The sequence below is a fragment of the Dromaius novaehollandiae genome, chromosome 2 (assembly GCF_036370855.1).
Source record: "Dromaius novaehollandiae isolate bDroNov1 chromosome 2, bDroNov1.hap1, whole genome shotgun sequence".
NCBI lineage: Eukaryota > Metazoa > Chordata > Aves > Casuariiformes > Dromaiidae > Dromaius > Dromaius novaehollandiae.
This window is the reverse complement of record NC_088099.1, coordinates 140,194,563-140,221,864: the sequence shown is the minus strand read 5'-3', so window position 1 is coordinate 140,221,864 and position 27,302 is coordinate 140,194,563. Positions and strand designations below refer to the sequence as shown.

At 43.0% G+C, this 27,302-nt stretch overlaps 1 protein-coding gene across 1 annotated transcript in view; it reads right to left on the bottom strand.

Annotated features, from left to right (window-relative positions):
* KLHL14 (kelch like family member 14) overlaps positions 1 to 27,248 on the bottom strand; it is a 62,213-nt gene extending 34,965 nt beyond the window's left edge. Inside the window, exons 1-2 of the mRNA XM_026119642.2 lie at positions 26,132 to 27,248; positions 10,830 to 10,951 (exon numbers count right to left, since the gene is read on the bottom strand). Coding sequence (XP_025975427.1) covers positions 10,830 to 10,951; positions 26,132 to 27,066 — 1,057 coding nt within the window. The 5' untranslated portion in view covers positions 27,067 to 27,248. The remainder of the gene's footprint in view (positions 1 to 10,829; positions 10,952 to 26,131) is intronic.
* Between the last annotated feature and the right edge of the window lie 54 nt (positions 27,249 to 27,302).

Below are 27,302 nucleotides of genomic sequence, written 5' to 3'. Positions count from 1 at the left end.
TTTTCAGTTGAAACTCAAAATATCAGCCCACCCATACACAGTAAGATGCTGGTTATTGCCATCGCTTCAGAACAGTCACATCGCACACATTAATTTTGATGAAACAGGTTTGATGTGCTTAATAGTTTTGGCTGTAGCCATATCACCGTTGAAGACCTTTCTTTTCCTAATTAAAGCTAAACTGTGTGCATTAAGTATTTTATTTACTTGTAATACAAAGGGAAATTTTTAAATGATTCAGTCACAGATAAATTATTATTAGAAACCCCCAGGCTCACATCAGTCATCGGTAGCTTATGGTGTTTGCTAAACTAAACGAAACCTGGGTAGGCTTACCCTGCTTCGGAGGCAACAGAAACATAACCGGAAAAATCCCGGTTCTCTTTTGCTGGTGCCCTCACTGACTCCCGAAGGCTCCCGAGCGCGGCGCAGGCTTACCCGGGGGCCCGGGAACCGGGGCAGCCCCTCGCACCCCTCCAGGGTACAAACATGAGCCCCTGCAGGCACAGCGCGGCTGCTGGGGCGCTGCGGGGAGCCCCTGACTCCCTCGCTCCTGCCTAGGGAATAACAGAGGCCATCTCCGATCTAGCTGGTCAGGACAGCACGTTTTCAAGCAATTAATTCGTTTTCCCTAAAAGGCTGAGGCCAGGCCAGGGTTTGTACCCTTCCCGGTGCTCCGTCTGGTTTTAAGCAATGGGATTTCCACCATTTCCCATGGGAGGTTATTCCACAACCTGATAGATCTCAATGTCAGGAAGTTTTTTCCTGATATCCAGCCATAATTCATATCCATGAATTATGAGCTACTGTCGACATCACACCCATTGAGGCATTCCTAGAGCCTGCTTCATTTAAAATTATATGCTCTAGTTATGCAGGGTTTCTGTGTACTAGGGCAAAATGCTTTTTCTGCAAGTTAATTCATTACTATTCAATTTGCTAACACTTTTTTTCTGTGTGAACAGTTATTCTGCAGTTACGCACCCTATAGTAGCACAATCCCCATTTGGGAGTAGAAGCACAATACATAAATACGACAAAACAACACACCAAAAAACCCAGCTCCAAATAGATGTATTAATCTGTTTCTGCAGATACTTACTCCAGCATTCAGTTAAATGAAAGCAGTAGCTCATACAACACCTGATATGAGACAGAAAGCTTAGAAAAATAAACTGTCAAGTCTATAACAAACTTTATTTCTGTCTTAAATGCAAAGGGAAGGGAAGGGAAGGGAAGGGAAGGGAAGGGGGAAGTACTCTTCATCAAGCCTCGAGAAAACAGAGGAAAATTGAAAAGAGTACTACTTCCTACAAATAATGAGCCACCACAACACAATAAGGACATACAAGACCAAAAACAACACAGCTGAGGACCCAAGATGTGCACTTTTTTCCCTCAATAGCACCTACGAAACTGAGAAAGCTAATAGCTGTGTACAAAACACTTCTCAGAAGGAAACTGCCTTTTGTTTTAGGAATATCTGGGAGGAGAAAATTTCTATACAATGTATCAGCTTCTAAAAAAAAAAGTCTTGAGGATTTCTATGAGAGTTTTTATGAACACATCTTGCCCAGCTCGTGGTGCTTTGCCATCCTGTTAGCAAACCATTTATATATAAATAAAACATCACATTAGATACCGATAAAACAGAATGCTTTCTAAAGCAAGCAACACGAAAAACACCAGAGCTCATTTTCATCTCAAGACATGCCAAGCCCCCATTAATGCTACATAAGTCCTGGAGCAAGTAGATGAGAATAAACACATAAATTTTACCTAAAATCATCTAAGAAACAGAAAGCCATGTCTGTAGTGAGCACTAAATGCACACAATGCAACACCATTTTTCATGGGAGCTATTTCAGACGGCTGATTTTTCAGAGGCAGTGGCCAAAGAGTATTAAGGGACCCACACAGAACTGGTGAGAACATCTTTGGTGATACTTCCTTTCACTGGAAATTATGTAGCTTTATGGAAATCTGTATCCAGCCAGGTGGGACGCTCACTTTGGACAGAGGACAACCCACCCCCAGTCGCTACTCCTGCTCATTGGCTGAGATGACTTGAAATGTTGTAGACCCATTAGGGCAACATCAAGTCCAAGTTCCCATGTTCTGTCGCTCATCTGGGTTTACTGGTGAAGGGATGGTACATTGCCATTTGTAGCTTCACTGCTTTTGCTCTGCAGCTAGCCGGCAGCAGGCCAGCACGGACTGTGGGCAGAGCTCTCTCTGGTGGGGCTGTGAAACACCTATTGGGACATACCTGAGGGACTCACATAACTCAAAAAATTGTACTCTGACTTGGACAAAGCAGGGACTTGAACCTCACCTGCCTGCCTCTTCCATGCCCTCCAAGACGTGTTGACATGAGAATGGACATTTTGATACAATTCTGTTTTGCGAAAATATTTAAAGGCATTTGTTTTCATTTTGCCTTGGAACAAAGCATCAGAAGTTGCTGCAAAATGGAACTGTCATCCTCAGGTCATCTGTAAAGATGAGTAACTCAGGTTGAAAGATGAGGTAGAAAAAGATAAGTTCTGTGATCCAGGAGGGAGGTTTTAAGTCAAAGGTTTTGATTTACTTGCAGGGAGCAGCATCTCCAGGAATCAGCAGCTTTGTCACAACTCCGACATCAGCATCTGCTTGTGGGAATGGCACAGATCATCGGAGAACTCACCTGCCGTACACCTGCCACTTTCTCACTTGGAGCCACCCACTACTCACCCCTGCACGCTCTCTGTCCCTACCTAAGGACGTTTCGGAAGGGGGTTCTGTCCTGTTCTCTGGTTCCTGTCGGTTTTTTACCAGAAGTGGCCCAGGCTGAACAGAGGCTGTGAACAGGACATTCAGGTAACACCTCTGAATTCCACCCGCGCGTGGCTGTCTGCTGGTGGAGTTGCTGAGGATGAAGAGGAGCACATTCACCTGCCTTTGTATATGTGAAAGGACATGAAGAATTTCATACATCCTGGTTTCCAGACAGGTAGGTGATCAGAAGTTCACAAAGAAAGGGCAAAAAGTAGCCAAGACAAACTGAAAGACTGCTGAGAGCTTCTGCACAAGTAGAGTTACAGCAATGAGAAGACTGGCAGATTCAAAGACACAGGACAGCAAAATATAAGGGAACATGGAATACAGAAAGCGAAAGCTATCCAGAATCTATGATGCACCACACTTATGAATGGGGTGGGGGGAGCAGAATAATCTGCTTTACAAATAAGCAGAAGGGCTCAACTGAAATGATGAAAAGAGTAATCTGTGAATGATTTGCTCACACTAACCCTTCATTCTCTGAGGGTTTTAGCTGAAAGAAAGTGAAATGAAGTTAATAGGTTGCTTGATCAAGGCAGGCACAGAGGATAGAAGTTATCGCAAAAGATACACACAATCAAATATCATCTGTGTAAAAGCAGAAGCTAACAACATTGTAATTAAAAGGAAAAATACACAGGGCATAAAAAGAGAGAAGGCATTTCTTGAAAGTTATCTCAAATGATACTGCAGAAGAAAATAATATTTAAGACACAAATACAGCATTCATTGTGAAAACACGCTATGTTTTCATTCATTCTTAGAGCTCTATCTTGCTCTTAGATATGCAGGCATGCATCATTAATGGCACTTGCATGGTCGAATTCCCATACATCATCCTCAGAATGGGAGCTGTGGCTAACCTGTAGTATGTCACACACAAAAAATACTCTTTACTATCTTTATGCTTCTCACCACTATATTCTCACTTCTCTATACGTGAAAAGCATGTGGTTTATTGGCAATGTGTCTGACCACATTGAATAAATCTTCTAAAGCTGGGCTTAACGTCAGATAGTTCTGACACTCCGTCAACTTTTCTCTGTATGAATCTTGCTTCATGATCATACTTTCCTTGTATACAAGGTACTACATACAAGATGGAAAATACAGTTGGAATTTATGTTTAAAAATTAGCTTTTAATGCAATCAGCACATTTATTTATGAAGGAGAATACATGTGAGCATGTGCATATGTGTACATGCACAAACTTCTACATATATCCACCACATCTATGAAATCTGTCTAGTGGGTGATATCTAGACTTCTTGTGCTTTAGTATTGTGCTAATGCTTGCTCAAGCTTTTCAATGCAGTGCTGAAACCAGCCTCGACACAGCACTGAAGCAGAAGCTGCAGCAATCCAGCCTGCTGGGAAATGGAGTAAGAGATATGAAACTTAACAGGGTTGCCAAGAACTACTCATCAAGACACATTTTTGATTAGCATAAGTGTGTATTTTTCTCACAAGTTACTAAAAAGGGGGAAGAAATTTTAACTGGCATATGCCAAGAGATTTAATCTGTCCGTCTGACTCCACTCACATTTTACAAACGCTTTTCCTTTCCCTTTATTCATTTACCAATTGCTCAGAGGTAAATGGGGGGGGGGGGGGGAAACCTTTGAGTCTAACACAATACAAGTACCAGATACTATCATTCTTCAAAAAGCAAAAGCTCTACAGTGGTAGAATCTACTTAAAAGAAGTAACATTTCCAAAGGCACAACATGGGCATCTAGTGGTACTTAAACTGACATTCATGCCTTTGAAAATTTCTCCCAAGGACCCCAATGACCTCTGACGTAAGCATATAAATCGAACTATCTGTCATGTAAGTAACCAACTTGGAAAAGAAAATACTAAAGAGGTATCAGAGAAAACTAGACGAAGCACTCCGAAACACATGAAGGATGAAGAAACTCCTGGCGACTCCGAACAAAAGGAGAAACACTTCAAAGACATTTCAGAAAAGCAGAAGAGCAGGAACGCTGCTGTTAATTTGCTCAGGAAGGACAAAGTATCGCTCTGTAGAGGAAAGGATGGCTCAGCTAAGCGTTGCCGGGGAGAAGGAAAGACAACCTGATCCAGCAGAAATGATAGCGGCTGGGAGGTGGAGTGACCCAGCTGCTCTGATGCTGGCTAAGACGTGAAGCAAACTACTTTGCCTTCTTTTTACCTGCCCTCCTCTGGGGGTAATGCATAAATAAGAACGCTTGTGCAGCCCGCAGAGGGTTTTTAGGACCACCAGCATGCGTAAAGGCTTGTTGACATTCAAAGTGCTGTTGCCGAAGATGAATGGAGGATTGCTGTACCGGTGGCTGGCCTGTCAAAGCATATATTCAAGGGAAACTCAAAAAGTCAAAATGACAGAAACACAAAAATGTTGTATTCAGATCAGGCTACCCAAAGTGGCGGTTGCCTCATGGGAAAATGAAAACACAGCTGACCTGAGGAAAAAGGGGAAAGCGGACTACCTTTATCGGAGCATTTGGCATGAAAAAGTTACCGGCTGTTTGTTCTGATCAATGAGTCAGAGGAAAACAAATAAGCGACGACAACTTGATATTGTATGATTGCTGCTGGCATGAAGGTGAGAGATGGAGAAGGAAATCAAAGTGTCTGATTCATTGTTTGTCCTGGTATATTGACCAAAACAAGCAGACTTAAATATACTTAGTGAAGGGCAAGAAATTCAAGATAACTAAGGCAAGAATAAAAGATGAGCAGTAGAAGAGATAAGCTTTTAAATGAGGAGAAAGACGCTGGTTTTCCTAGCAAAACTCTTCAGTCTGATGAACTTCTGCACGTTTTCCCTTTTCTATCCAAATATATCACCTGTATTACACCTTTTCATTGGACAAGGATGTTGGCTTTCACATTGGTTTAAAACCCAAACCTAGTACAATACCTAAGCGTAAATGCATTACTGCCCATACGGGTATTTGCCACTATTTCGATGCTCACTGAATTCTCTCCATGGTTTATAGAGATGATGCGGTTATCTAGGGAGGTTGAAGAATGTTACAATTAACATGTTATTGAAAAACAAAGTACTGATAAGAAAGAAAGATCTGCTGCAGCTTAAAATGGATGGAATGTGCCATCTAAGAGTTTAGTAACATTTCCTAATATTTTATCCCTTTGTGCTCTAGAGAAAAAAAGTCCTGCATTGAATGGAGGAGTCACTGTATATCTAGATATATATAAGACACAATTTCTCTCCTAGCCATCACTTCTGATCAGACAGATGAATACATTGCTATAGAAAAAATATATTAAAAAAAACTTAAAACAATGACTGCATCATTTTTATTTATTTCTTGCATTCTCTGTTCAGGTAGCAAGAAATTTAATTCCAGTTGGATCAGTCTTTTGTGATATTTTTTTCTTTCATTTAATATACTTTTTAAATGCTCAGAAGCATTATGACAGAAAAGCATGTATTTTTTGCCCTGGTTTATACCCATCACCCTTACCATTACAACAAGACAAAAGCATTAAAGTAAAATTAATCACGTCAAAAGATTTTAGTAAAAAACAAGTGAGACCATGCATAAAGCATCGCTTTGTCTAGTGTGAAGTCACGCTCTGATTAAAAACATATAATGAAAGTGAAAGTAATACATCATTGCCTTAGCAGTAGGGTTTTTGGGAGAGCTATGCAATTCTGAACACAAAAAAATCTTTAGAGGCTCTGGTCTTTGAAACTTGCAATTATTGTAGAATAATTCTAACAAACACAACATTGTTTCACTCTTTAAAAGTTCAATTAATCTTAAATGGTGCAATTAAAACAAACAACCAAGAGGAGCTCTTGGATGAAACAAGGGCTCCTGGTAGGACTGTAGCTCACAATCAAAGCAGCAGTAGCTGGTTCTCACCAGCAAGGCACGAGGTTGGGGCACGGAGAGGCCCTGCCCCATATCCAGGAGGCAGCTCTGAGGGCTGTGAAACACCCTGGAATAACGAAAGCCCCTGAACAGGGCACAGCTTTGGCTGCAGGCAGGGTCTATCAAGCACCCATCAACAGCTCAGTCTGTGTCACTGGCAGCAGCAGCCTGTTGCTCTTGTGTGACACAGATAGCACCCAATTAGAAAATGAACCTGTGTTTGTATATTTGTAAGCAAGACTGAAAAGAAATCACTCGGTAAAGATTTGTTCACTGTATTTTGCCATGCAGTCTGTAAAATACTCTGCTCAGGCACAACTGTGCAATAAGAAATGTTTCAAATTATACAGCAGTGTGCACCCTATGAATCTAAGATTAGGACTGAGCCCCATCAAGTAAAATTAGGTGGTAGGAAATGCTTGCGATGTGCCACATGTTTCCTCCTTTTTTTTCCTTCAGTCTCTCTCTACTCTTTGTTGCCAACATAGAAAAAACAACTCTATGAGAAATACCAGCCAGGAAAAATACACTGTAATACTAGACTGTGAAAAATCTACCGATCCCTCGAGCCATAGCATTCTTGCCTATAGATGATGACATTAAAAAATTGGAAATGGGTGGGTGCTTCCCCTCCTCTTCTGGATCTATGAACAAGGCAAGTTGTTTTCCTGATACCTTTAGAATTACGCCCATTAGTACTGATGCGTCTGGTGCTTTGGGTAGCCAGGCAGAGAGAGGTGGGCAGTATCCCCTGCCAATAGATCTAGTCACGGAGGGGGAACAAAATGAGATTGTTACTCTGCCGAGCTGTCATACTCAATAGCTCGTGCTGTTCCACCTGTAAGTGCCTCCATAGCTCCCCGTGCGGCGCCACGGCTGGTATGGAGTCAGCAGCTTCTGACGGCTCATCTTTCGGTGCTCCTCATGCATCACATACGGCAGGACGTGGAGCACTAAGCAACCAGGTAGTAGTTGCACCAGCCGCTCTGTTCTCCCCACTGAATGGGAAGGAAAAAACAGGACGGGCACGCAGCTCCCTCTCAAACTGGTTCACGGGCCCTACTGAATAACTTCTGGGGCTCCCCTCAGCCACAGCCCAGCCACTGCACCCAAGACTGAATTTGCAGACTTCTATCCCACCTTTCCCACCCCCAAATGCCACATGCACAGGGAGCAGAGAATGAGCAACGCAGAAGGATTTGGAAGGGGAATTTCTGTGCCTATTTACCCCGGACCAGTAAGTATCAGTAAGTGCAAAATCTGTTCTTTTGTTGGTGCAAGGTTTCCTAAGTACAGGACAAAATCAAATACACCTAAGGCAAGAATCAGATAGCAATAGCTTGAAGAACCAGACAACAAGGACTAAAATTCTCCTCGTCACAGAAGCTCATGAGCATGACATGGCTTTTATTCTATCCCTATTCACTAGGGAGCAAACAGGCAACCCTTCATTTACACTGATGAGTGTGGGGTGATCTGCAGCTTCAGGACAGACAGCAATGTCTAAACAAGCCCTGCAAGTAAGAAAGAAACAGAAAAAAAGCCTCCCTCCTTCATTCCCATTCTACTGTTAGGATAAGAATAAACAGACCAATTATTTTCCAAAACTGCAGACTGGGAAAGAGATAGGAGTAAAAGGGTAGAGGGAGAAAATAAATATTCCTTTTCCTAAATAGCAAAAACTACACCAGAAATAAAGATAGCACAATGTCCTTCAATTCCCACATACCAACTAAATGTCATAATATGTTGACACGACATCATGAGTGCACCATACAGTCACCATAATATAGTGTGTTTAGTTTGCGGTCTTCTCTGAAACCACTCAGTCACAGTTCTTCTGATCTTTAGGTCCATGCACTCCTGCACTGTATAGCCATTCCAATGTTTTACAGAAAGAACAAGATGAAAATTCTACTCCAACTTGTCCCCACTTGCCACACTTTTTTATATTAATTTAGAAAAGCCGGGGAACACAGAATTGGCACAGTTGAAACTTGTATTTCAACCTTTTTAATGATTATTGCTACTATATGGCAAGTAGTAATAGTATATTCTAAAAAATCAGGCCTGTTAGCAGTAAGTCTTTTCAGTGTGAAAAGACATGCGTTCTCCTCCGTACTCCCAGGACAGCAGCAGTCCAGGCCAGCACGGCATCCTTTTCTGCTTTTACAAGAACACTATTACTCGTGTCACAACAGGACTGTGTGTTTGACACTTGTCATCTGAGTCACTGGGACAGATCCAGGGACTTTCAGGACTTCCAGTGCTGAGCATCAAGTGCTTGAACGTGAGCTAGCTAGGACTGTAACAGATGCATTATCTTTTAATCACAGCACAGAAGGTAACATGCATTAACCAGAAGGGAAAAGAGAGGTTTTGTTTACTATCTGTTCCAGGCAAAACAGAAAAGACTCCATTCTTTTCATAAAATTACGTAAAATTCTTCACAAACATCTCTCAACATTTGAAGCAATGACATACAAGATGGTGGTCCTGTTCAAGTACTAGTGATGAATTCAGGTCTGTATTTTTAACTACAACATTTAGGTACCCAGGAAACTGGGTCTAGTTTCCCACAAACTTGGAGATAGCATCACAATGTAAATAACCAGGAAATGAATAAATGTAATTCTTACAAAATCTTACATATCTACAGGTATAAGTAATTCAGAATAAAGTTATTTCTTTAATTTAATGGAGAGCTCAGATCTTGAAGCAAGAGTTATAATTCTCCTATCTAGCATGGTGAGGCACTGGATTATACATAACAAATTCAAAAAAAACAGAATGCTCCTGTCTTACATAGTATCATTGATTTTTCACTGACTTATCATCTTCCAAATTTTCTTAAAAGTAACATACAGGAGAATATTGTCGTATTTCATGATGCTGAAAAACGTCAAGTGTAGTGTGTCCCCTAGCATGGATGTTGTAGGCTTTTCAAAGGTACAGTTCATAAGCTCTTTTAAAATTGCCAGTCTTACCCAATGCCATCGACTATTAATCAGAGCACCTATACCTATGCATCTTTATGTTGCAGCAGTTTGAGAGAAGTTCCTAAGTTTTCCAAGAAGCCAATCTGCAAAAGCATTATTTCAAGTCCTGCATCATAGCAGTCTTTCTTTTTTTTTTAATTTTGCTTCATCCTCACCTGTGAATATAATATTAGCTTGGGTGTATCCCATTAAAGGGGTTTGGATAAGAGATAAAGAACAGAATTCTGTAAAAGGCGTTTTATTGGGAAGAAAAGCAGGTCTATTAGGAAATCCAGGTTTTACCAGTTGTCCAGTTTTAGAAGTATGGCTTTGATTTATGGATCAGAATTGCTCATTTATTATTTTATCTATACTGCTTTGGGCAATTTTGACAGTTAAAATTTAGTTTTATTGACCAATGCAGCCAGTTTAGCCACAAGGGGACTAATGCACACACAGCCTGCTGCACTCAGGAAGCTGTGATTTGATTCCATGACCAAGTTAGACTGGGAATCGTAACCAGTATAACAATAATTCCAAATCTCAATGCTCGAGGCAAAATACTTACTCTAAAACACAATCAACCCTTAAAAGCAGGTGGGAAATAATTTTGTGAGAGGAGCCTCCATGTACTGTTTACTGTAGCTGATGTATTCCACCAATGCCTGTGTCAGCAATGAACGCAGAGGAGCACAGAGGAAACCTTTCTTTAATGATTATGGACAACAGATAAAGCTGGAAGAAGGAAATGAAAATGCAAAAGAGAATCAAGGGTGTAATCTAAGTCCTATGGTTTACCAGGGATCTGACTCTGAGAAAACTGTCTCAAGCATTGCCTTCTTTTTTTCTAAACCAGATTATATTCATATATACATAAATATGCATGTATTCATGTCACAGTATAAAAGACTTACAAGTTTACTTAAAAAAACTTGCTGGAATGATTTTAAGCCAGTGTTAATTTAGGCCTATCCTATTATAAAATTAGCATCTTCTGCAATCTCCATTTATTGCTCCATTGTGAAGCCCCTTGTGATACATAAACAAATCTCTGAAGAGAAACAAATCAATAAAGTGTCTAATTTGATTAACCATGTTTTTAAATTCATCAAGACAACTGTACAAAAACAAACCACTTACTTGTCAGTATTTTCCACGTCTTCTTTTCATCATCATAATACTGAACCAAATTGCTGGGTAGCCGGTCAGGTCCGGGAGGCAATCCTCCAACCAGTAACAGCATTTTCTTATTGGAACGAATTCTTCACCCAAAACAAGAGGAAAGATGAACAACCACATTACTGAAGAGTATTTTTAGTGGCAACAAAATCATAACCATCAAAAGAATGTTCACTGCTTGCAGTTTTCTATTTCATTTTTTGTGTCTCTTTCCCCAATCGTGTCTCAACAATTTTTTGAACCAAGCAGAAAAATGATCAGAAAAGCTGCATATCTCTCTACTCATGGAATAATAAGCTTCCTTTATGCAATTTGTTAGAGGTTCATTCTAGAACGACCTTTTTCTTATATTATCCCTTTAAATCATCACTCTTTACAGCTGAATACACATGAAATGCTCTGGAGTTGTACTAAGGTTAAGCATTAAAGTTGCATGTCAAAAATCATATTAGTCAAAATCATTATTATAAGCCATTCTACACCCAAAGAACCTTGAAAAAATTAAGGTTATGCAGAGAGTTTGTGAGCCAACTCTTTAATCACACACTGAACTTCAGATATATAGTTTAGCACAATTAGCAGCACCGGGCTAATGGTTATGGGTTAAATGCTACTTACAAGCACTTTTGTTTGTTTAATTTAGTCCAGCCTCTTGCTTTCATTCTTCCCCCCCACTCTCCCCCTTCTCGTTGCTCTCCCCCTGTGCACCACTGGCTATAGCAACACCAATTGGTAAAAATGAGACTGTGATGTTGTTGTGAGCCTCCCCAGAGTGGAGCCCTGCCAATGCTTGCCACTGATCCAGCGGCATGAACTTGCTCAACTGTGCAAAGTCACTCTAATTCCCTCCCTCTGTTTTTCTACCTTCTCCCCCAGGGGGCAACCACTGAAAGGAGTGACTACCCACCCATCAAGAGCTGGCAATTCGCTGCTATTAACCGTGACCGTGATTCCCAATCTGCCTGGCAGTTCTTAAGAACAGGACTGCAATGTCTCATAGGCAATAAAAGCGGTTATCTGCACCCTGGCCTCCAACACTCTACCTGATGAATGGACGATTCCTTTGCAACATTAAGGGATTTAGCACAATTGTAAGTGAAAAGAGGAGGGGAGGCCCCAGACCCCCAGATGAGTTCTGATGCTTTAATAGTCACTTCACATAGAATTGAACTTTCATCAGTTATACTAAGCCGGAGAGTGGTAACACTGAAACAAAGGTCTACAGTCAAAATGTTCCTGCTAAGTATGATGGTGATGTAGCCTGGAAAAAACGCATTGATATGAACGTGCAGCATGCATTTGACAGAAAGCACCCTTGCCAAAACCCAATATTTTCCCACTAAAAATAGCAGCATTGTAGCACTCTGTATGTCATTAGTATATGTGCGTGGCACAGAATGCCATTAACCAAGCCCCATCACCACAGAGTTGCATGTGGCAGGGTAAAACCTCCGCCAGCGCTCCAATCTCAGCAATGCACTCCACCAGAGGGAGCGTTATGCCTGAGGTACACCTACCGATACCACCAAAGATTACCTGGAAAGAGTGCTGGTGATGCACTAATTCACCCTTGTACCAGGACCGCACTCCCCTCTTCAGAGGCTTGCGCAACAAACTAAGTTGCACTATCTTTCAGTTGTCTTTACATATACACTACCCCAAATGCACTTAATTCAAGAAGAGAGCACACAGCTGAACAGTTGATCCACACGGCGCTCAGGAAAAAGACCTTTCAAATGGCTGCGCAGAAGACAACTACAGATTGCAGATACTGCAAAATAAGACAACATCTATCACAAGGACGGCCGGGGAATTCGCTGGCAGCCGGCCTTGTTTGTTAGGAAATGAATTTGGGGCTCATGGAAGCTCCTGAACTGACAGCACAGAAAACGGAAACCCTCACTTCATGGGCAGGAGCCGAACAGCATGGGCTGTGCGACGCTGCACCACGCTCCCAGGCTGCCTCGCTGCCAGGCTTCGCTCCCGGCTTGGCGGGAGCCCCTGCAATCACTCGGGCTTTCTGCCAATCCAGCCTTTGACCTCTGCACGAAACCTACTACTTACTGTCGGATGATGGCTGTTACCTGCCCAGCAGACTATATCTGTGCGCGGCATCAGGAACGGCCTCCTGATCACTGTCAGCACTGCCTCAACTCCGTGAGACCAAGCTCCGGGGAAAGCTTTCATAAACACTGCCAGTGTCCTGAAACGTTCAATCTCCCCAGTAAAGTTTTTAATGAGAGAATATTTGACAAAAACTATGCAACACAGGAGCATGATAAACTATTTTTGGTAGGAGTTAGGGATGACTGCACATGTAACAAGTGGCAGAGCAAACCAGAGCCATAAGTCAGTTATGCATGGCCATCCCTAACAATAGAGAATAAATTGTTTATTCCAGCCCTCTTGTGTTGTATGTTATATCACAATCGACTCCCCGTGTATTGTAAAATTCAGAATGCCCTTGCAAGGTTTAGTTGATAAAGGAGTTTATTTTGATTTTCATCTTTCATCTGTGAAACTCCCTTCTAACTCCAAAGCACTGTGAAAAACCAATGAATGGCCAAGGCTCAATAGTTAAGGTGAAGAATGAAATGTCAGATGTAACTCTGAGTTTCTAGACTTCGGCAGCTGCAACTATCCTTAACATTACTTTTTCAGCTAAACAATCTGAGAATCTACTATATCGTCAGAAGGAGTGACACAGCTATACAGGAATGTTTAAAAATATATATATTTTTAAATGCTTAAAATGGAAAGTAATATGAACAGAAGCCCTTAATAAAAATCTAATATGAATGTAATAGCCAGCATAGTCTCCATCAAAAGCACAGGGAACTCTCAAATAACTAAGAAGCTGTGGATTGCTTTACCCAAAAAGACATAGAATTTAACTAATTTATATTGAGAGCTCTTCTGGTGAATTAAGTAAAGATAATGCAGTGACTAAAGACATGCATGTTTTAAACCAATGTGCTTTCTTGGAGCCAATTCTGCTTTTTAAGTTTTGGAGTGACTCCCTACATTTCAGGTTTTGAAAAAAATTCTCTGCTCTATTAGGATATACTATACCTGTGTTTCACATTGCACTGAGCAGTTGCACTGAAAATGCACTGAAAGCATTTTCTTATACTTAGAATCCAAAACTCTAGCTGCCTTTGATATACATACATTAGTCTGCACACACTTTCCAGTTTCTATAAAAGGTTTTAAAACACTTAATTCACCTTAATTAAGTCCCTGGGCACCTCATGTGGTGTGAAATGTATTTTGTCTACTTACAAGACTGTAAGCCAAAGTATATTTTAAGGTCAACATTTTCAAACTTGCATGGTTTGATTTAGGCTCACAAACCTAGGTATTTGAAAACTCATGCAGGGGCTTTCTTTTCAGGGAGGCTGAATACCCATCAACACACCTAAATCCTACCAACTTCAATGGTAGTGGTAAATGTGCATCAGCTTTAAGAAGCAGGTCACTTATTTCAAAGTCCGAACTAACTGTGCACTAACTGAACACTGGGCAAGACGCTGAGCGCAATTTTCTCATTATTCTACAAGGAAAGGACAGTAAGAGAACTCAAGATTCCTGACGCCCACCTCTACCCAAAGCTTTTTTGCAACCCTGATAACCTCATGGTAGTGGAAACCACATTAACAGGAAGTTTTCTTCCTGTAGATTGCTTTCCTTTATTAACGTAGCCATCAATCTTGCACTGCTCAGTTTTCCTCATCTGGGCACTTAGTAGAAGTTCATTCTACCAGGCAAGGCAAGCAAACAAGCCCCACAAACAACCAATTTGCTCCAGACTCCTTCAGCTTTTTTAAATGATGCAGTAAAGCTCCCTTCTCTGAATTAGTGAACGCATTGAGAAGAGAACAGAATAAAACATGGAAATGGCAATCCTGAAGCTCTTTATACATGGTGTAGTGTTAGATATCAGAAAGAAAAAAACGTATCTTAGACACAAAGGTGGTTATGGCAATCAATGAAAAAAAATGAAGGAAGACTCTTCCAACTACACTTCCCTCTTAGCTCAGGGCTATAATAAACCCAAATATCTAGATCATTCATTTTGCTTTAATTTAGACTATCCCCTTGGCCTGAGTATGGAGCGAGCCAGGGGCTTTTGAGGCCATGAAATTCACTCCTGCTTGAGCTCTGCCCATATATGCAGCAGAGCCAAACTGAACTTAAGATGTTTGGCTCACCAAATTCAGGCTCGAACACAACAGCCAGAAGACCAGCCCAGATTCAGCAAAGGCACATGAACGTGTGGTGAATTTTATGTATACGGATAATACCCATTTATCAATGGATTATGATAAATCAAATCAAAGGATTTGAGTAATTGGAGTATATACTGGCCAATATATTGTGGTACTGTTAAAACAACGAGTAGCAAAAATCATAGAAAAGGTGGGTTGTATCAATTAGCAGCAGAAACAAAAAATTACTTTAGGGTTTAGAATTCAACCTCAACATAATAAGCAAAGAAATAAATACACTGTCTTGATTGGCATTTTCAGCTTTTGCTGGTTAACCTTGAAAACATAATTTAATCTTCAAAAACCAGGACAGTCCTTAGCAATCCTTTTTCACCAGAAGTGCATCTGAAGGAATGCTGTGAAAACCAGTGTCCAACCGAAATAGAATGGAGAAGCTGGTTGTTACCTGCAAAGCTGAGCTGATGATGCAGACATGCATTTGCCCATGACTGAAGAAACTGTTTTCCCATCACACAGCATGTTATGAGATCTTTGGGAATCACCTTCACAAGTCCTGGATAGGCAATCCAGTGCAATAAAGGTGTCATACGAAAACTGCTTATTTCAATGGATTTTGGCTTCTGCAGTTGACTTCAGAGATAGCCATGATTAGCAACACATGTTTAATAGGAAATATCACAATCCAGGGTTTAACTGTGGATTTGGCAAAAGCCATAAGATACAAGGCAAGTTTCATTTTGGACTTTAAAAATTTGTGAGGTTTTATTATTACTTAAGCGAATTAATGAACGTTGCCACTTATAGGTGAACAGACATCCAGAATCTCTTCCCAATCCCATAAAACAACCAGAGGAAGGACCTAAACTTGCACAGCAATCAGATCAAGTCCTAGAGATACAGAGTGCTGCTGTAATTCTGACCCACCACAAATATTCTTCTTCTTAAGGGCAAAATTCTTCCCTAAAAGAATATCTAAATTTTGCCAAAACTGAATACATAAATTCTATCAAAACCTAAAGCATGTTAAGGATTATCTAGGTCTGTTGCAAATTCTGACTGAGAAACGACTTGGTTCTTAGGTTCAAAATAGTTCAAAGATACAATGAACATACAAGTGTTTCTTTAAGAACGTATTTCTTTTTCTAACTCTTCTAAGGGTACTATCACTGAAGACGTACATGGCAGAATGTGAATAAACTTTCTACTAATATTAATAATGTACCTGAAAACCAGTCTTACTATTCACTTTAGTAACACGAAGCTTCTCGTTTTTGCCTTTGATTCTCTTTATAAGCATGCTTAACAGAACTAGAATAAATGTTTTCATTGCAGCAGAGCTCACGGTAGTATTCACTACACAGGTTCAGTGATGTCCAAGACACAGCTGTTTTCCTAGCCGTTTCCTATGTTGCGTAACCAGAGGAAAGCTCTGCTGATTACTGATAGACTAAAGTTTGGGAACCTAAGTACTAAGTTGTGGGAATGATGTGCTGTGGGCATCTACTCAAGCGTTTTTCACATTTGACCAAAGTGCATTTTATTTATTGCACTTTATTTAACACACATATTATTTAACACACACTTTATTTAACACACATTTATTTAACAAATGCATGCATTAGAAAAAAAGGAAAGTAACTGGTTGCTCCAGAAGCAATTTCTCCTCTTTGTCTCTATCTAAAAAGCAAAAGTTTAAGGGTAAGTGAATCAATCTGACGTATTTTTGTCCAAAAGGCTGCACTTTACATGTTGCAAGGTTACTGGCTAAGCTTTTAAAGTTTCCTTTAAATGCCTTTATTTCTATAGTGGCCAAGCAATTTTCCATTCCCTGTATCAAAATGACTGATGTGTTTGGTACCCTGCATACGTGATTTTTCTTTGTGAATCCACTCCCACTGCTGTTACTAATTTAGAAGAGTCCCCCAGTAAATTCTGAAGAGTCAGGGTATTATTTTAACTGGAAGATATTTAAAGTGAGCATCCCTTCCTTTCCGGATAAGATCCTCTGAACTAATAGATAGCAGAAGAGTGGCCAACTATCCCAGAAGAGTGATATCTATCATCAGCATTTCTTTGGGAGGAACACGCAGTAATGTCCTTTACATCATTGTCTCACTGCATTACCAGCTTATTCCTCATGCTGACAGGAGATTGGTACCACTTCTTCAGAAAGACTCTCAGTAGTTTTCCCATATGGAAGCTTGCCAAGGTCGCTGTATCTATACATGCAACCGCTGTTCCCTATAGCTGGAGACAGGCTTTAATAGATGTTTTCTTTGTCTGCGTGACATCATGAAAAGTCAGCCAGGCTTATCCTCCTGAACCTCTCCTTTCTCAAAGGTACTGCTCCTCTTATGTCACAACTGTGCCGTAAGCAACTTCTTTGCAAGTTTGTTAGGAATCGTAGTTCCTGCACTGCTGTCACAGACCTCATTGCTTTCTGTACTTCCTATAATGATGGTATCTGCAAAACAGATCATCTGAGCACAAGTCTTTCTAAATTCATTGAGATCTGAATGCTAAAGATATTACTAACAACTCAGTGAACATATGAAGCATTGTAAGGGATTTGAATGAAAGCAATTTTACTAGTAGAGCTTATACTGGTAAATGAGTCACAAAACCTCCCCTGTCCTGCATCTTATTAGCAGAACTTGTTTTCCATATTGTTGGCAATTCTGTAAAATCTTGAAGAAATGCCCCTGGTCATGAATAATTTTTAAAACAAAACTGAAGAAAAGGTTTGAATTTTTTTTCCTTTCCCACCTCCTCCTTTTTTTCTTCTTTTGACAGAAGTGGACATGGAAATGTTTATAGAATGCGGTCAAATCTTCATTTTTCTCATAGAAAATTCCAACCAACTCTTTTTATTGACATTGTAGACTGTGAAAAGTCAGAAAGCCCCTTTTCTGCTTGATTATATATTGGATGAGTATGACTATAGGAGGTGTCTGCATCGGAGGCTGTGTCCTCCCCAGCTGAGTCTCCTTTCCATCAGGGAGCTGAGGAGAAGAAACAGAATTTGCTGCTGCCTCCTATAAGCTATGACTTGTTACTTTTTCCACTGGCTTTTTTTCTGAAAGGAGGCAGCAGTGAGGGGAAGACAGGAAGAATGAACTGTGGCATCAACTTCTATTTTCTTCCAGCTTCACTGCAAACAGTCTGTTTCCGTTGAACTTGGCAGCTGATAGTATTTGCTTAAAGTTCATTGTCTGCTTTCCAAGAATACAGCAAAAAGTGTTGACTAGTAACAGTACTAGGCATGACAGTCTTTAAAGAAAATTTCAGGAAGCCAACAAATATGAAAAATGATGCCAGGAGGTATTTAATAATGGATTTCAGCTTCCCATATTCTGTAAGTTCTTTAGATGGTAATTTGCTAAACCCTATAATACCAGGCAGGATCAGTTTCAACAAAATCAGCTGTAGAAAGAGATATTTACAGAGCAGCTGAGTCCAACCCAAAACTTTTATTTGGGATTCCTGTTAGGTTCCTTTATGTTTGATTTTTTCAGGATATACTTTGCAAAAGGATAATGATAGCCTTTCCTAGGTACGAAACCGCTTCGATTTATAAAAAGCACAGAATCTTGGCTGCTTTTCCTACGAGTTGTCTAAACAGATAAAATGGTGTTTTTTACAGACTATAAGGATTTTTTCCATAATGTTAGTTTAACAGAACCAATGCTTTTTTTCCTGGAAAATTGTTTTCTGTTATTTTATGTTCTACCTTTGCTCTCCTTCATTCCCCCCCCCCCCCCCCACCTCCACCAGAAGGCTCACTGCACTCTCTGGAGTACAGCTCCAAATAATTGCACTGAGGCAGCTCTGTTCCTTTTAGCAGTCAGTAATTACAGACTCAGAACCTCTGATTTCCTCCTCTCTGAGGAAAAACTACAGCGACTCAAGGCCGCAGCAGGTCCTCAAAAGTCCAAACACTGAAGGGGTCTGCAGGACCCTCTCCTCCACACCTCTGCTCTCCATGGGAGGGGGATGAACATCAGGGAAAGAGAGAACGGGAAAGCCTCAGATAGGATGTGCAGGCGGGTGAGAGGCAGGCGTGCGATGCAGCGTTTGTAAAAGGTGCTCCCTCAGTATAAATCATACCACGAGGACTATGTTCGATAGGGAACTTATTTATTTAGGAGGCTCTACACTATCTGTGAGCCAAGAGCTCCCCGACACGATAGTCCGGGATTGCGTTGCCAAAGTGGGCAAGCGCAGCACAGGACCTCACAGGGGACGGCTCCATCCCTTTTGGGGCTCGCAGGATTTGTAAACGAGCTGCACAGACTGTGGCAGTGGGTGGAAAGGGCACCTTTGCTGAAGTACGGCATTCCAGGAGGAAGTTCACATTCTCTCAGGCATTTCGCCCTGAGTTTGAGTGGTTTAATAACATTGCTTTTTCCTAAGTTGACTTCATTTTTCCTCTACAACAACAGGGGTTGGAATATAGCTAAGGAATTCTGCTCTTAGAAAAAGAGCTTAGAAATGCAGATTGCATCTGCACATGTGTGTGTCTGTGTTTAGAAAGGGGCAAGGGTGCAAATACCACTCTGCACCACAGCCCTGTACACAAGTACCAGGTGTATGTTTTCCATCTTCTACTAACCTGCCTTTGGGGTTTTGGCAGGTGAATTTGGATAAATGCAGCCTGTGCCTGCATTTCTGGACCCCCCACCCCCACCGTTGCCAGAAGCGAAAGCAGGCCCCACTCCTGTAGGACAAGGAGGAAGAGAAGGACCAGCTTGGCCAGCTGCGGCAGCCAGAGAGAGGGTGGAGATGCTGCTTAGCATTGAGCAGAGAGGCCGGGAGCAGAGACTGGCGGTGAAGTGGGGAGCCTGGCAGAGGGCAACTGGGAGAAGGGATGGGGCAGGAGGAGGGGAAGCTCAGGTAGGACACATCTGGGGAAGACTTGATCTGGTGGACTGGTGCAGAGCGGGCAGGGTGGTACGGAAGCAATGAGAGGCCCATGAAGGAGACCAGTAAGGAAAAACAGGTAGTTTGGGGGTTCAAAAGGCTTTGAAGCAGGGGGTTTTGAGAAAATGAATTCTGCAGCAAGGGAGGGCAAGAGATGGGGTAGGAGCTGGAGAAATGGGGACTATGCGCTGCCCAGGGACATAAATTTGGAGGGGCTGAGGGTTAACAAAGGAGAGCCACCCCAGCTGGGTACCTCGGAGAGGGATCCCAGCTGGCAGGAGAAGGAGAACGATAACCTGGCACCTTCTTCTCTTGTCTACCTACAGCTGTTAGAAAGACAGTTGCCCATAAAAGAGACCATTAAAACACTCCTTATAAATTGTTTCTTGCAATGAGCACTATAACTGGGCTGGGAAACTGGCTATCACCAATGCCACACCTTTCTCAAGTATTTTACCATTGAGGACAGTTGTCCCTTTAAGTAGACTCTGAAGGACAGTCTTGACCCCCCCCCCCCCCCCAGCAGTCATCTTATGCTTCTCCCTCCCTCCCCAATATTTAAGCACTGACACTTCAGCACCAGCCTGTCTCCACAGGCAAATGAATGCACATAAGGCAAGTAAGGCAAGTAGGTGAGACTAACTAGGATTAAACTGACTATAGCTCTGTGGTTCACTTCCCTCTAATGTGTCAGTCTCCATCCCGCAGCTCAGCTGAGAGCACCCTGGCACGGGTACAATTTACCGATATTAATCCAGGCGCATGAGACCTGCTCCCAAGCCCACTGAACAAACCGGAGGCTCACACTCACTTCATCCAAACCCTAACGCAAACGTTAATAATGCATCAAGGTATGACTTTCATCCAGACATTAGTTTTGGATCTGAAATATTTCTCACTTGCAACAGACCATGGGTATAAACATTACTTACAAACCCAAACACCGGGTTTAGGCTCACAAAGGAACAGGCAGGCGGCTAGCTGTTACAACTCACGACAATGTAATCCATTGAAAAGCAAACAAAAATGTTTTGCAACCACCAACCCCCCTCCCCAGAGATCCTGTGAAAACCTTAGCAGAAAAAGAAGCCAAACTGAACTGTAGTTCGCCAAATTTGTAGACAAATACAGCGTAATTTGAAAAGGAAATTATTTAATTGCCAAGACACGTAACCAGTTTCTTCAAATTTTTAATCTACTCAGTAATAAAATAAAACGCACTTCCACATAAATGGTGGGGTCTTGCACTGTTTGTAACTTTACATTTGCCCTCTTCATCAACAGTTACCGCCCTCCTACCACGAGAAAGCTGGTCACATCTCCTGTCACTGCTCAGTTTGTTGTCCTTTGCAGTAACGCCAAGCAGCACTACAGTCTGCGGGAAGCCCTGTCCCCCCTGCACGCACAGGAGCCCCTCCGCCCCCCAGGTAACTTCAGCGGGACCAGAATCTGCACGGCGAATCTCTCGCTAAGGTCTGTTAGTCCAGGGAACAAAAGTACAGCAACGCAGAGACCCAGCTGCCGTGCAGGACCGGGCCGAATCCAGGAAAGAGCAGGGTCAGACTTAGCCTTCTTGCTGCTTTGTCTTTTTATTTTCCTCCTTGCTCTTTCACTCTTTAATTCTGTATTTCCTGCCTACGACTTTTCTCACCTCAGGTCAGTTGCTTGATTCCCATCCATTTTTCCTCCCCCACATCTGAAATAGCTTTTCCAGAAACTGTTACTGACAAGAGAAACTGTTTCTGCCAAGAATTAGTTTTTCCTTTTGTTTCATTCACTCTCTTCTTTTTATGTGCCCGTTTTTCTTTGTTTGTCTATTTTCCTCTTTGGTATTCTTCCATTCGTTCTCTCTCCTCCCTTCAAAACTGCACTTCTTTCTCTCCCCTTTTCCTTCATTTGTACTTCCTTGCTTCCATTATTTATGCGCTGTCTCTCCCCTGGGGTATCTTATTTCCTTTCTTTTTCTGCATTTTCCTTCTCTCCCAGCCTTACTTTCCTCACTCTCCTCTGCCTTCAGCTGCCTGATTTAGCTGTAGAGCCACCTAATTGCTGCTGTGCCTCCAAACCCTGAGCGGAGCTGACCAGCCCCAATCCCCACCGCTTGCAGTACGGGTTGCAAGTGCTCTGCAACCGATAAACAACGCCAGGCCGTAGCAGGCTGCCTCTTCCCACCCTGCCTACCCCATCGCGGCTCTCAAACACACCTGGCCGCAAAGAGTTACAGGCAACGAGACTCTAAGATCGTCACAATGTACTGTAAAAAGGCAACAATCTTTCTGTAAAACACTGATAATAAGCCCCGTACATTCATTTTCTTCTGTAATTCTCCCTTCTCTGCCTGCAGCTGTGTTATCTCCTAGCACAAATCAAATGCAATTTACAAACTAGGAGTTTTTAACCATTTTCATTGTTGCAAGCCCACGCGGAAGCAGTAACAGTTCCCACTACCTCATTCATCCTTACAAGTCAAATTCTTTCCAGCAACCCAGTAATGCTCTAATCCAGAACTTCCTTAAAATTATGAAAGTACTATGTGCATTATATCATATATATTAGATCAGATAATAAAGCACGGAGACGTTTTGACCAACTAAATGCCCTAGTAAAGTCCTAAGAGTCAAAAAGATAACTGGAAGAGGAACATTCTCTTTTACCTAAATGTATCTTTTTTCCTGAGAATTACAGAAAACATGAAATGGAATAGAGTTATCTGTATCTCTCAGGGACAGCCAAAATCATTTAAGCTGGAGGTACTGTAATAAGTTCAGGATCACTGTACTGGGCCCAATCCACTCTATGCTGAAAACAACTGGATTTTTGTCTGATGTCAAAACTGATTACGCCCCAAGAAGCTTTTACAGCAACACTGAGGCCTACTTTAGGGGAAAATCACCAAAGCCAGAAAGTTCCAGTGTAAACCTGAAAAAGGGAGATCAAAGTCAACAGAATGACTAACTTGCTTAGGGTTACATACCTGATTAAATGCCACATCAGAGCCGAAATACCCCCCTCCCATGCTAAAGTCCCCAGTTGAAGAGGGTACGGCAGGGTTCAGAAGTTGAGAATATTACTCCTCAGCTTTGTAAAACTGATCATTTAATTTCTGTAGTTTGAAAAATAATTTTACAAAAACAAATGAGGGAGTTCAAGTGTTTACCTTCTCTTGGGAATTCCCAGGAAAAAATATGCTCTCCCTGAAAGTAAAATGTTTTTCACAGAGTCCTGACAATGCAGCACAAAAGTCAAACCAGATACCTCTTAGACCAAACATCACTAATACTGCAGGATTTGCATTTGTAAAACAAACTTTATAAATTACTCTGTTCACACTGCACAGACCAGATTAGGATCCAAAATTGCTTCCCACAGTCACACTAGTCCTCAAGCCCTGACAACAGCAGAAACTGGTACTGGTCAGAAAAGTGAGCATATGCTATTCAGAGCATAAAGAACAAGTTTAGAAAAGAAGACACTGCTAGTTTTACAGTTGTATTTCAGAGCAAAATGACCATACTTTAAGCTTCCTGATATACACTCATTTTGTTTAAGAAATAAAAGTAGGTCAAATTTCAGTGTACTCCAAAGTGGTAGTGTGCATATGTGTATACATATGTATGTGTGTGTGCTTTTTTGCTTTTTTTTTTTTTAAGTAGCATGCTACAAAAAAAAATTGTTATTAAAAGGCAAAAAAGTTATTGGCAAATTCTGAGTGTGATTCTCCTATTTTCTTCAATATGCAGTAAGCAGATGACTGTGCCACTGTGCTGCTTATATCTGTCACTAATACGTATTATACTGCTTAAGTGGAACAATTAATCTCCTTCTACAGGTGGTGTGAATCTTCTGTGAATAATGTTTCACAAACCTCTCTTGAAGTTCTAAATTATCAAAGTCACAATTGCTCACAAAACAAGCAATGAAGTTTCAAAGTCCTTCTCTATGTAACAATTTTTACCTATTTGCACACTTACATAATTGTCCAGTTACTTTAAAGATTTCCAGACTAGTAACTTGAGAAAGTGTTTGCTAGTATTTTTCCTTAAAATTAAATTTTACTGAATGTCAACCTGTCAAAATCATAGTTTTAGAGAAACTAAGGGGAACAGGCAACACAAGTCTGGAAACCTCTGTCGTTTGGAGTATGTTTCTTCTGTTTGTTCTCTCATGTTTACGAAGACATTTGTATACTTAGGCAGCTTGATGAAACCTTAAAAGGATGAAGACTCAAAGACGGACCTTAGCGACTGTTACAAAATTCCCAGGAACAGCATCCAAGACCCAAAATGAAAAAAATACCAATTGTATTCTGTATCACAGAGCAGTTTAACATCTCCAGTGTTTTAGCATTTAAATCTCTCTTCTGTAGAAACATACATTAGCACTTACTTGAAACGTTTTACCTCTAACTTCAGTGACACCAGAGAACTCAGTCAGTAGAAGCTAGTTACAATACTGTCACTAAACACACCCTAAAGTTGAGAAGGTGACGGTGTGTTTTCACCTATTACAGCCAAGTCAAGGGTCTCTGAAATATTATTATCTGCACCTACATGCAGACCTATTGCAAACAATAAATGTGGTATTTGGAGTCTCCCATAGGCAACTGCATGAGTACAACTTTGATTCTCATCTAGGTCTACCTAAAGCCCACTCCTTTTGTGCACTCTCCTGCTTAGGGTAAAAGACAGCTTCCAGCAGCCGGAGTATCAGATTCTCACAGCATCCATGACACTTGTAAGCGCTCAGTGGTCAGAACACCACTACATATCCTTCAAATGACATGGACCAGTGAAGCTGGAAGGTATCGCCACTGAACCACGCCGGCCGGTATCTCGGCAATCCACCAGGACAGGAGCCCCAGCACGCCCCAGGTGCTGTGTGCAGACTCTTGACTAAGGAGGAGCCGGTGGGTTTTGCATTCGGAGAGTCAACAGTTTTGAATAGTGAAATGTAAAGGCTACACACCAGCTGTAACAGCAGCATCTCAAAAACACTTCACAGTGCACAATGCTTGTGTTCATTTTTCGTTGTAGGGCTCAGGAGTGAGAAGCGCTTAGGCAAGAGGTACAACACAAAACACTAACAGAGCTAGCTACCTAGAGATAATAAAAGAAGGCACAGCATTTCTAAAGTTAAATCATCAGGGTGCCTATTACAATTAAGATATAAAGAACTCTCTGCATTAATACTCACTGAGCATATTATCTAAAATATTAATGTACTATTCTTTCTTGCTACTGTTAGTCATTAATAATATCCACCTATTAGTTAAAAGGCAGAATAATACATTCTAAGTGTGCTTTGAATTTTGCACTGCCGCATCACCGTATTTGGAGGATGGTATTATCTTTCCATTTTTGAATGAAATGAAGTATAAATGTATTTTAAAGGGAGAAAAATAAATGTCCTCTTCATTTAGGGTATATTTACTATTCATTAAACTATATGCCATGCTTCTAGTTCCTAACACCAACCTCATATTGTCAGTCTTTGACATCATGATTCATTACCTTATTAAATGAAAATAACTGACATGTCATAGACATAAACACTACGAAGTCACAAGTTTTCGTGCCCAATACGGACATTAGCTGAACATCAGTAATACAAGAATGCGTGTGAGTAATAAGAATATTTATAAAGATTATTAAGTAGACTTAGGACTCCGATATTACAGCTTGAAATGTCCTGAAGATGCAACTCCTTATTAAGGAGTAAAAATGGGGGGCGGGGGGGGAGAAGAAAGCAATACGGCCTGCAGTAAATAATTAGAAGGGGATTGCAAATCGCGGACTTTCACCCGCCCGGGGAAGCTCCCGCGCCCGCGGGTCACCTCCAGAGCCGGGCGCGGGGGGCTGCAGGGCTCGGCCCGACGCCAGCCCCACGGCGGCCGCCGCCGCCTCCCCGCGCCCCCCCCCCGGGCCTCCCCCGCGCCCGCCGCCGGAGGGGAGGGGACGGAAAGTTTGGCGGCGCCGCTGCGCCGGGGCGGGCAGCTCGGCGCCGCTCGCCCCGGCCCCGGCCCCGGCCCCGGCCCCGGCCCCGGCCCCGTCGGGGCCGCCCGCCGGCTCCGCGGCCGCGGCGGCGAGCCCGGCCCGCCCCGGCGGCGCGGCTCACCTGCTGGCCAGGCTCTGCCGGCAGTGCTGCCTGAAGGGCATCAGGTGGTAGTTCATGGCGTCCAGCAGCAGCTTCTGGCACACGGGGTCGGTGCGCATGAAGTCCACCGACTGGACCCGCTCCACCAGCTCCGGGGCCGGGATGAGGGCGAAGCGGAGGCGCTTCATGAGGTCCGGGGCGTACTGCATGCGGGTCTCGCGGTCGTGCTCCAGCCACAGCACGGACATCTGGAAGAGCGCCAGCTCCGACTCCACGGGGGGGGGCAGCGAGTCGAGCAGGGCGCGCATCTCCTCGAAGTTGAGCAGCAGCACGTCCTCCACCAGGTACTTGTTGGCCAGCTTCTTGGTCTCCTCCAGGCCGTGCAGGGCGGCGATCTTGCACACCTGCTTGTAGTTCTGCACCGAGATCTGGTCGTTGAGGAACTGCACGCACAGCTTGGTGACCTGCGGGATGTGCAGGATCTTGCTGACCGACAGCACCTCCTCCACCGTGTCCAGGGAGAGGGTCACGTTGGCCGTGTACAGGTACTCCAGCACCAGGCGCAGCCCGATGGACGAGCAGCCCTGCAGCACCAGGTTGTTGATGGCCCGCGGGCTGGCCAGCAGCTTGTCCTCCGGCGAGGAGGACGGCGTGCCGGGCTCCTCGGGCGGCTGCGGCTGCGGGTCCTTCGGCGGCGCCCCCAGCCCGTCCTGGGCGCCGGGCCCCAGCCCCAGGGCGTGGGGGTGGCCGCCGCCGCCGCCGCCGCTGGAGAAGAGCGATCGGAAGTACTGGGAGCAGGAGGCCAGCACGGCCTTGTGGCAGTGAAACTGCTGGCCCTGCGCCGTCAGGGTCACGTCGCAGAAGAGCTGCTTCCTCCACAGCAGGTTGAGGCCGTGCAGCAGGTTGTCGCTGTGGCTGGGGTCGAAGGTGGAGGTCCTGTCCCCGGATCTGGACATGGCGAGCGGCCTCCAACACACCTGCCTTTAAACCCTCCTCCAACCTGGGCAAAGGGGTGGGTGGAGGGGGGTGGGGAGGGGGACGACACAACAATAAATACAGAGCTTTAGACGCCCGGAGGGCTCATCTTCACCGTACGTGCGGTGCGGCCCGGCCCGGCCCGGCCCGGCCCGGCCCGGCCGCCCCCCGGCGCAGCCCGCGGAGCCCGGCCCGGCGGCCGCGCACGCTCGGGGCC